This window comes from Quercus suber, unplaced genomic scaffold (genome assembly GCF_002906115.3).
Source record: "Quercus suber isolate HL8 unplaced genomic scaffold, Cork oak 2.0 scaffold_176, whole genome shotgun sequence".
Classification (NCBI taxonomy): Eukaryota; Viridiplantae; Streptophyta; class Magnoliopsida; order Fagales; family Fagaceae; genus Quercus; species Quercus suber.
This window is the reverse complement of record NW_027069636.1, coordinates 83,684-94,753: the sequence shown is the minus strand read 5'-3', so window position 1 is coordinate 94,753 and position 11,070 is coordinate 83,684. Positions and strand designations below refer to the sequence as shown.

The following is an 11,070-nucleotide window of genomic DNA, read 5'->3' as shown; positions in this document are numbered from 1 at the left end:
TATAGAAAGAAGTGCTAGGTTTGCAATATTTTCACAATAAATTCTATATTCTAACTTGAACCCATAATTAAAATTACTTTTTTGCCTTTCAATAACGGCTAGTAACAATCTGTCACTTAAAATTTATTATGAAAGAGTAATAATAATGTTGTAGAGATAGTATTTTACGTAAAAAAATAAAAAGAATCAAGAGTTTGAGATTCAAATCTCCCTATCCCACCTATAACAAAAACAAGTTTACCCGTTAATTTTGCCTTATTTAAGTTGACAGGATTCCCTTTAATGGCTTTTGGCATTGTAATTTTAGGTAAAGGAGGCAAATAAGGAAAAGTACCTAAAATTTGATATGACAAGCAATCATTACTCTCAAACAATGCACACATAAACTCTTAAACGATGTCATCAATGAAGACGATTGCTAAGCATATCCTATACCCTGATTCTCTTCCCAAAACCTTTCCATTTTATCTATAAATACAGCTATCCCTTGCACCAATGTACACCATCTCATCTTTAACCTTCATTCCTAATTCCAAACCCCACAGAGACAAGAGGAAGAGAAAGAGACATGGAGTCCAAATATTCAATCTTGCTAAGCCTTTTGATGCTACAATGTCTCTCACTCCTTTGTGTTTCACAGTCACAGGATTTCGATTTCTTCTACTTTGTCCAACAGGTGAGCCATTCTATTTTCTGTCATATCATTCTTTTTATGCATTGTCTCTACTAAATTAATATTGGGTAACTTAAAATTTTTCATTTCTTAATTTTCAATTATTTTTTTTATAGTGGCCTGGATCATACTGTGACACAAAGCAAAGTTGTTGCTACCCAAACACTGGGAAGCCTACTGCAGATTTTGGCATTCATGGTCTTTGGCCTAATTACAAGGATGGTTCTTACCCTTCAAATTGTGATCCTAACAATTCCTTCAATCAGGCTAAGGTACTTGAATTTTTATTTTCTCATATATCATAGTCTTTTGGCATCAAAATCATAGCAAATTTTGTTCTTAATGTTTTTGTGAATTGTTTCTATTTGATTAGAAGAAACAAGGTTCTGAGATGACCAGTCACTAGTATAACAGTGTAATTTAACTATGAAATTCCATTTTCTACAAGTCTGGCCACTTTTTTTTTTTTTTTTTTTTAAGTTTTATGTATGGAGCATGCATGACAGGATCAAAATAATATATATTTTTTCTTCATCAGAGGCAGAATCAGAACTTGGAGGGCCAAAATAATGTTGAGAATAAAATTGAGTTAAGACTTAAGATTGAGAGGTCCATAGAAGAAAGAAGTTTCTCTTTATTTTTGGGGGGGGGGGGGGTGAGGGGGTTGATTTTTAAATTTTCCAAAGTTACACTAATGTTGTATTTAGGTGTAGGAATTGATAGGCAGTAGGCCAAAATGTAAATTTAATAATAGGTTATTTATGAATTTAGAAATAGAAAATAAAAAGGTTATTAATTTATGGATTTTTTTTTTTGCCAAAAAAAAAAAGAAAGAAAGAAAAGAAAACCCATTACAAAGAAGCCCAACAAGGATTTCATGTGAAAAAATAGTTGCTTGTTTTATATTCCTTTTATCTTTTATTAGCAAACAGAGTTTCAAAATATTGACTGCAGTCTCAGGCTCTCTGCAGTACAAACTAAAAACATTTGGAATGAGTTGGCTTTGGTTCTATCGGTTTTTTTAATAAAAAACCAAGGAGGAACAGCATGCACCAATTAAGACCTGATTAATAGTAACTTTATTAATTGGACAGTTTTTTTGGAAATGACTAAACTATTAGCTGTATACTATTACTAGACCAACTAAAATAATGCCAACTCTCAAGGAGAAAACTGTCCTTTTCCTTTTTATAAATTTTCCCATTTTAGATTTTTTTCCCCTTTTTTTGGGTGAATGCATATCTTTTTTTTTTTTTTCTTTTTTTTTTTTGATACTATTTTCATGAAACTATAAAAAACTGTTAAACTAATGCCAGCATTTCTAAAAATATTTTCTAAACTAATGCCAGTATCCGTTGACTTCTCTCTATAATCATTACAGAGAATTATTTGGGGAAAAAAAAAACTTATTCAAATTCTATATTTATTACTTAGCTACTTGAACCAAAGTCCATATGGATAATTTCCTTGAATGATGGGCGTGCTTATTGTAACGCCTTAAATGAGTTACCATAACATGCATTTCTGTTTGAAAACGCAAAATAAAAGCTTTCACATCATTTTAGCGCTTAAGTGTAAAAACTACATTGGGCTAAAATACAAAATGATAGAAACTGTATAGTTTTTTAATGAGTAATACTAGAGATACAAATTATTTTATAACATTTTTATAAATGACTAATGTAGTGAGTGATTACTGGTAAATAAAAAAGTGTTGTTAGTGGTGGCTCTGAATGAATCCCAATAAAAAGTTGCTCACAATAACAGTTTGTAAAAATGTTGCCAAATATTTTGTGATTGTAGCATTATTCTTTTTTAATTATGACAATTAATAGTACCTTAAAATGACAATTCTTGGGTCGAGTGTTTTGTGCATTTGACCTAATATATTGCTGCCACGAACCTTATATGTCACAACTCACTTGTTTATATCATATTGGGTCTAGCACAGAGGACGCATTGAACCCAAACCTTGTCCATCTTAAAAGCAATTTTTTTTAGAGATAATTACAACATGCTGCTAACACTGCAGCTCAAACTCTTTCCCCCCTAGACCCCCCATCTTAAAAACATTTGGATATTAGGCTTCAATTATTATTATTATTATTATTTATGGGAAGGCTTCAATTTTTTTTTTAAGAGAAAGTTTTAACCTATGGTATTCACTCCTGATGATAGTTCTTTATTATCAAACCAAGACAATCAGTTTTTGGTGTAAGCAGGAATTTAACTCCAAATCTCTTATACAACCATCAGAAACTTTACCAGTCGAGCTAACTAGAACCCACAGAATGCTTCAATTAAATTAGTTAAATATTTTTATAACTTTTTCTAGATTGAACTATGGTTCTCAATCTTCCTGTTTATCATGGCTACAGATATTAGACCTCATAAGCAATATGCAAAAAAATTGGCCATCACTAGCTTGCCCTAGTAGCAACAGTATACAATTTTGGACACATGAGTGGGAGAAACATGGGACATGCTCAGAGTCTGTACTTAGCCAACATGGATACTTTGATACAGCTCTCAGTTTGAAAGGGAAGACAAACCTCCTTGAAGCTCTTACAAGTGCAGGTAAATTCAATTTTAAATACTTTAGTGTTTTGTTTTTTAAGTAATACTTAGTTCACAAGATTTTAGGTTTTGATTGCCTATAATGTCCTTAATAATTCATGCTTTATGTCAAAATAAATACAGGAATAAATCCAGATGGGAACTCTTACAGCTTAGTAAACATAAAAAATGCTATAAAAGGTGCAATTGGCTATACTCCATGGATAGAGTGTAATGTGGATGCATCTGGAAACAGCCAGCTTTACCAGATCTACCTCTGTGTGGATAATTCTGGGTCAGACCTAATCGAATGTCCTGTGTTTCCTAAGGGAAAATGTGGTTCAGAGATTGAGTTCCCTTCCTTTTAAAAAATGGTAGTGATAACCATTACGATGTTTTAATTTTCATTTCTACCATCTTATTATCAATTCAAAGTTATCATTGTTTTGATGACCAATATTGTACGTTCAAGTACTATAAGAATGTTAATAAATTCAAAAGGGGTGGTGTTTATTCATAAATTTTCAAAAGAAATATATATTCTATAACTCTATAATCGAGGGGATTTGAACTCTCGATATATCTTATTTGGAAACAATAGGAAGTTCAACTAGTTGAACTACAAAATTCTTTACTTGGTTGGCTTTTGGAAATACCGCATTTTCTTATCTTCGTGGACCAAAACGTTGACTAAATATGCTTTCAAAATTCCAAACAAAACCAAACAACGTGACTTAAATAGTAAGATAGAGATTCATGGGTAAGGATTGTGTCTAATACATAGGAGCACTAGACCTGGTGGAATTTTGACAAGTGGCAAATATTTGACATATGTCAACATCTTAACAAGTCTAGTACTCCTATGCATTGGACCTAAGCTGGATTGAAAAAATAATTTGAATTCATGATATCAGTTTTAAGGTGGAAGAGTTTACTACCAACCAAGGCACCATTTGTTATTCACTAGAAATTAAAAAATACAATACAATTAGGCTCACATGAATTCATATTTTTAAAAATATAATTAGCTTTGGGGTTTAAGTGATTGTCCAACAATATTGGTCTCCTTTATGGTGTCTCGTGTCGGTAGTTCAAATCTTACCTTCCCCCTTCCTCGCTATGTACATATTAATAAGAAAAACATAAGGCATTATAATTAACTTTAACTCTCCATGAAGTGTATCACTCATAACTTAATTATCATCTCAATAAATTGTGAAAAAATTTGTGAAATTTTTTATGTTTATGCATTACTCTTTGACTAAAAACAATGTTTATGGGAGGATTACTTATCAACGAATAAATAAATAAATAAATAAATAACAATGTTTATGTAAGGATTACTTATCCAAAAACAAAAACATTTGTGAAATTTGTCTTGTTTTGTTTTGTTTTTGTTTTTGTTTTTAGGGAAATGATATGTCTACAATATTTTTACAACATTTTTACAATAAATCCTAAGTGGCAAATTGTTACCGGTTATTATTGTTGGGGCAAAAAAGTAATCTTAGTGTTAATTTCAAATATGAACCAATAACAACTAACCACATGTGATTTGTTGTAAAAATATTGTAGAAATGTTGTAGATGTAGCATTTCTCTTGTTTTTAATGTGTGACTCTTTGAATAAGACAATGTTTATTAAAGGATTACTTATCCAAAAGAAAAAGAAAAACAGCCTATAGCTTCTAACTTTCAATGATGTTGTGGTCCTTGTGGATCTTATTTTTTATTTTACTCCTTTCCTTGTTCTTTTCTGTACTTTTGGGCCACGCCAACGACCCAAACTCATTAGTTTATAGAGTTAGCCATTGAGATAAAATCCTAGGATATATATATATATATATATATATATATTTTTTTTTTTTTTTGAGAAGGAAATCCTAGGATATGAGCTAGATGGAAGGGATTTAGGGTATTCTATATCCTATGTTCAAAAACAACGACTGTTTTAATTTTTTTTTAAATAAAATATTCATATTTATTTATTATACAGGTTAGTGATCAATGTCATTTTAATACTAGCTCTAAAAAATAATTTATTTTATACCAATTTCTTTTTTAAATAGAGTTTCAATTTATAACGCCCGTTTCAGATAGTAACTCGTTGTCATCAAACCAAGACACACCAATCAGTTTTTAATATAGGTGGGGATTAAACCCTAGATTTTTACACAACTATCAAAAACTTTATCAATTGAGCTAACTAAAACCCACTTGTTCTATACCACTTGGAAAACAAAAACAAGTTTACTGCTTAATTTTGCTTTATTTTAGTTGACATGATTCTCTTTAATGGCTTTTGGCACTGTAATTCTTGGGAAAGGAGGCAAATAAGGAAAAAGTAGCCAAAATTTAATAGGACAAGCATAAGGGTTAAGCCGACATATACCAATCATTACTATCGACTGTTACACACATAAACTCTTAAATGATGACATAAATGAATATGATTGCTAAAGCCAAGCATATCCTATACCCTGATTCTCTACCCAAAACCTTTCCATTTTCTCTATAAATACACCTATCCCTTGAACCATTATATACCATCTCATCTTTAATCTTCATTACTAATTCCAAACCCCCTCAGAGACAAGAGGAAGAGAAAGAGACATGGAGTCCAAATATTCAATCTTGCTAAGCCTTTTGATGCTACAGTGTCTCTCACTCCTTTGTGTTTCACAATCACAGGATTTCGATTTCTTCTACTTTGTCCAACAGGTGAGCCAGTTTTTTTCTCCATCATATTGTTTTTTACTAAATTAATCTTGTGTAACTTTTTTTTTTTTAAAATCATTTCTTAAACTTCAATTTTTTCTATAGTGGCCTGGATCATACTGTGACACAAAGCAAAGTTGTTGCTACCCAAACACTGGGAAGCCTTCCGCAGATTTTGGCATTCATGGGCTTTGGCCTAATTTCAAGAATGGTTCTTACCCTTCAAATTGTGATCCGAAGAATTCCTTCAATCAGGCTAAGGTACTTAAATTTTTTTTATTTTTATTTTTTCATATATCATTGTCTTTTGGCATCAAAATCATAGCAAATTTTGTTCTTAAAGTTTTTGTGAATCGTTTCTATTGTATTAGAAGAAACAAGGTTCTGAGATGACCAGTCACAAGTATAACAGTGTGATTTAGCTGTGAAATTTCATCAATTTCTACAAGTCTGGCCACGTAATTAACAGCAACTTTATTAATTGGACCCTTTTTTTGGAAATTACTAGACTATTAGCTGTATACTATTACCATGAATAGACCTAATGCAAACTCTCAAGGAGAAAATTGTCCTTTTACTTATATATATTTTCCCTTTTTTTAGTTGAATGCATATCTAAAACATTTTTGTTTCCCTCCTCCCTTAATTCATGGCAGGAGAAATGGCGTACTTTACTTATTGTTAAGGGTCCCGTCAACGAATTTTCAACCATTTTATGAAAGTTTTGATACCATTTTCATAAAAGTTATAAAAAGAGGTCAAAATTTTATTTTTTTTCTTTTTCTATTAAAATTTTCTAAAAATATTTTCTAGACTAATACTGGTATCCATTGATTTTTCTCTATTATTTCACATCATTTTAACACTAAGGTAGTGTTTGGATTCGGCGTTTCCTTCAACGTTTGCATTTTGCATTTTCCTCTTCTTCTTTTTTTCTTTTTTTTTGGCTGCACGCGTTTTAGACTTTTTCTCGACATAGTGCACTATTAACCACTATTCACGCATTGTTTAGCACTGTTTACGGGACCTATAACCACTTTATTCAAAAAAATATATTAAAAATGGGTCCCACGGCACTATTTACACATTTAAAAATTATTTTACTACAGTATTTTCAGTTTTCAATAAAATAAGCTGTATCTAAACAGGCCCTAAGTGTAAAACATTTTCCAAAGTCATCACTTTTAAGTAAAAAGTACATTGGGCTAAACAAAAAAAACCAACAAAAAAAAAGAGAGTAGAAACTGCATAATTTTTTAAGGGTCATGCTAATAAGTGCCCTTAGGGCACTCATTAATAATCAATTTTAAGAAAATTTTAATACCACTTTAATGATAAATGAAAAAAGCTGTCAAAATATTAATTACTTTTTTTTTCATTTAACATAAAAACTTTCTTTAAATGGATTATTAACTAATACCCTAAAAGCACTTGTTTACATTTCTCATATTTTAATTATGACAATTAAGTAGTATCTTGAAATGACATCTCTTGAGTCGAGTGTTTTTTGCATTGGACCGATATGTTGCTGCCACAAGTCCAATTTATGTCAAAACTCATTTGTCCATATCATACCAGGTTCAGTGCAAAGGACAAACCGAACCCAAACCTTTCACATCTTAAAAACATTTGGAGTTTTGGCTTCAATTATTGTTATGGGAAGGCTTCAATTAAATTAGTTAAATACTGTTATCATTTATTTACATTTTTTCTAAAATGAACTATGATTTTCAGTCAACCTGTTTATCATGGCTATAGATATTAGACCTCATAAGCAATATGAAAAAAAATTGGCCATCACTAGCTTGCCCCAGTAGCAATAGTATACAATTTTGGACTCACGAGTGGGAGAAACATGGGACATGTTCAGAGTCTGTACTTAACCAACATGGATACTTCGACACAGCTCTCAGTTTGAAAGGAAAGACAAACCTCCTCAAAGCTCTTAAAACTGCAGGTAAATTTAATTTTCAATACTATAGTGTTTTGTTTTCTAAGTAACACTTAGTTTACTAGATGTTAGGTTTTGATTGCCTATAATGTCCTTAATAATTCATGCATTATGTGAAAATAAATACAGGAATAAATCCAGATGGGAACTCTTACAACTTACAGAACATCAAAAATGCAATAAAAGGTGCAATTGGATATACTCCATGGATAGAGTGTAATGTGGATGCAACTGGAAATAGTCAGCTTTACCAGATCTACATCTGTGTGGATACTTCTGGGTCAAGCCTAATCGAATGCCCTGTGTTTCCCAAGGGAAAATGTGGTTCGGAGATTGAGTTCCCTTCCTTTTAAAAAATGATGGTGATAACCACTTTATGATGTTTTAATTTTCATTTCTACCCTCGTATCATCAATTCAAAGTCATCATTGTTTTGATGACCAATATTGTACGTTCAAGTACCATAAGAATGCTAATTAATTCAAAAGGGGGTGGTGTTTTTTCATAAATTTTCAATAGCAAGATTTTTTTAATAACTCTATAATTGAGAGGGATTTGAACCCTCGCTATATCTTATTTGGAAACACTAGAAAATTCAACCTGCCAACTAGTTAAGCTATAAGACTCTTGGCTCAATAGCAAAATATGAAATGTGCATATAAAGTATGACTTGGTTGCTTTTGGAAATACCTCATTTTCCTATTTGAGTGGATCAAAAAGTTGACTAAAATTTATGCCTTCAAAATGCCAAACAAAACCAGCATGACATGAAATATAAGGACTGAGCTTAGGTTGGGTCGGGTTGGTTTCACTACCACCCAAAACCTGACTCGATAGTAATCGGGTTCAATAAGGAAAAACCCAACCCAACCCGAAGTATGTGGGTGTATGGTTGGGTCGGGTTGCCGGGTTTCAGGTCAAGCCTCTTTTTTTCTTTTCTTTTCTTTTTTTTTATATATAATATAATTTTCAAATCGTGTGAACCATGAAAGGTCTTATAGAAACATTGAAACAACCAGACTTTAGTGAGCTATTAATTGGGAAAAAAATTACTTATTGTATTATTCAAACTTTCATTTAAGGGAAATACTAACGAATGCCCTTAGGGCATTGATTAACAATTCATTTAAAAAAAGTTTTTATGTATAAAAAAAAAAAAATAAAAAAGTTTTTATGTAAAAAAAAAAAAAAACAATTAATGTTTTGACAGCTTTTTTCATTTCCCATAAAAGTGGTGTCAAAACTTTCCTAAAATGGATTGTTAACCAATATTCTAAGAGCACTTGTTAGCATGACTCTTCCTTTTCGTTTTTGCTATTTTACTAATTTATTGATTGACATTAATAAGAAAAAAATTAAATCCACTTACCAGCATTTAAAAATTAATGCTGGAGCTCAAAACTTGGGAATTGCAGTACAAGAGGGGAAAAAGATAAGGAAAGTAGGAACGAATGACAACATATTCTATGATCGTGGGGAATTAATTTCCGATTACAATGCTCCTGCCATTTTTACTATTCTTTGACTAATTACAATGCTTTACACGATGAAACAAATATCTTATACCCTTAAATACATTAATTGCTTTCCATTTAAATAAATTTATTTTATTTTAATTGCTTGAAGAATGGTAGACTTAGGGTCCATTTGAGATCTGCTTATTTTGCTGAAACTGAAAACTTTTTGTTGAAAATATTGTAGATAAATGTAAAAATTAGTTGAAATAATACAGTGGGACTCATGAATTGTACCAAAAAGTACAGTGGGATCCAATAATAGTAGCAAATATAAACTAGATAGTAAAATAAGTTTGCAAAATTAATCATGCCAAACAGACACTTAAATAAGGAATACTTCAAATAATTTTAATTGCTTGATTAATTTTGCCAACTTATTTTACTATGCAGCTTATTTTTACTACTATTCATGAGTCTCACTGCACTTTTTGGTACTATTCATGGGTCTTACTATATTATTTCAACTAACTTTTACATTTATCTACAGTACTTTTAGCAAAAAAATTTTAGTTTCAGTAAAATAAGCGGATTCCAAACAAACCCTAAATAAGGACACTAGTGGGTTAATCTCACATTGGAAAATGAGTGCGAGTTAAAGAGATTTGAAGCATGTGTTGTATATCCAAAAGTTAGACCCTGTTGGATATACACCGCTATTAGTTTCTTAAAAATCTTATCCCCTCTTCTTGTCACTGAAAATTGAAAATTTAAATTTTAAATTTAGGATGCATGAATTTGTTGGACTAACTAAAATGTCATCCAAGGACTAGGTTGCTAGTTTTTTCTTCTCACCAAAAAAAAAAAAAGAGGCTAGTTTATTCCTAATAAATACTCTCTACATCCTAATTTGTTTGTCCTATTTGAAAAGTCAAACTTTTTAAGGGAACATCATTTATTGTCTTGTCTGTCTTATAAAAATATATAAGTTTACAAAATTACTCTTAAATAAATTTATCAGCTTTTTAAAAAAGAGTTATTTTTAATGAGACAACTAAAAAGGTGTCCCAATTAAATTGATTTTTTTTTTAAATATTAGTTAGTTTTCTTTTCAAATAGTTTTGAAAATAAAGTAGGGGTATAATAGGAACATTAGTAAATTAATAATTTTTATTTTTAGAAACAGAACAATATTTTGAGACATCCCAAAATGGAATAGAGGACAAACAAATTGAGATGGGGGTAGTATCAAGATAGGAAAATGAATTTCTGAACTTTTTATCACTTGCAGGATAATGTTAATGCTCATAATTTTTAATGGTTTAATTTTTTTTGAGAAACTTTTTAATGTTTAACTTAGTGTTGTATATATGGACAAAGAGTTTTTATAATGTCTGCCATTAATAGTGGTATGCATGTTGCTCTTTTTTCAAATTTCCATTTAGAAATATATGCGGCTAAAGCTATGATCTATGAATCAATTAAAGACTTTTTCAAATTTTCACTTATTTCTATATAAAATTGGTCTATTTTTAATTGTATATTTAGGAATTTAAAGAGTTTTATGGTCATAATTAAATTTATTGTCAAACATTTACATATCATGGATCTATCTCTTTATCTCTCACTCCTCCTTGGGATACAATTGATCCACTCAATCAGAGTTTCATGAGAAAGCAAAGCAAAACACAAGAATTGGAAAAGAAAGAAAGAAGAAGG

At 30.6% G+C, this 11,070-nt stretch overlaps 2 protein-coding genes across 2 annotated transcripts; both read left to right on the top strand.

The window, feature by feature from the left end:
- Positions 1-492: 492 nt before the first annotated feature.
- Positions 493-3,763, top strand: LOC111992118 (extracellular ribonuclease LE). Its single transcript, XM_024023934.2, has 4 exons — positions 493-676; positions 790-945; positions 3,052-3,250; positions 3,374-3,763. The coding sequence occupies exons 1-4, from the start codon at positions 569-571 to the stop codon at positions 3,595-3,597; spliced, it is 687 nt and encodes a 228-aa protein (XP_023879702.1). The 5' UTR covers positions 493-568; the 3' UTR covers positions 3,598-3,763.
- Positions 3,764-5,680: 1,917 nt separating this feature from the next.
- Positions 5,681-8,406, top strand: LOC111992108 (extracellular ribonuclease LE). Its single transcript, XM_024023919.2, has 4 exons — positions 5,681-5,949; positions 6,052-6,207; positions 7,705-7,903; positions 8,027-8,406. The coding sequence occupies exons 1-4, from the start codon at positions 5,842-5,844 to the stop codon at positions 8,248-8,250; spliced, it is 687 nt and encodes a 228-aa protein (XP_023879687.1). The 5' UTR covers positions 5,681-5,841; the 3' UTR covers positions 8,251-8,406.
- The last annotated feature ends 2,664 nt before the right edge of the window (positions 8,407-11,070 follow it).

Bases quoted from the DNA above. Each gene is read 5' to 3' on its own strand.
- LOC111992118 (XM_024023934.2), top strand. From the start codon at position 569: ATGGAGTCCAAATATTCAATCTTGCTAAGCCTTTTGATGCTACAATGT. The intron at 677-789 runs GTGAGCCATTCT...TTTTTTTTATAG, and splicing joins TCTTCTACTTTGTCCAACAG to TGGCCTGGATCATACTGTGA. The intron at 946-3,051 runs GTACTTGAATTT...TCATGGCTACAG, and splicing joins ATTCCTTCAATCAGGCTAAG to ATATTAGACCTCATAAGCAA.
- LOC111992108 (XM_024023919.2), top strand. From the start codon at position 5,842: ATGGAGTCCAAATATTCAATCTTGCTAAGCCTTTTGATGCTACAGTGT. The intron at 5,950-6,051 runs GTGAGCCAGTTT...TTTTTTCTATAG, and splicing joins TCTTCTACTTTGTCCAACAG to TGGCCTGGATCATACTGTGA. The intron at 7,904-8,026 runs GTAAATTTAATT...AAATAAATACAG, and splicing joins CAAAGCTCTTAAAACTGCAG to GAATAAATCCAGATGGGAAC.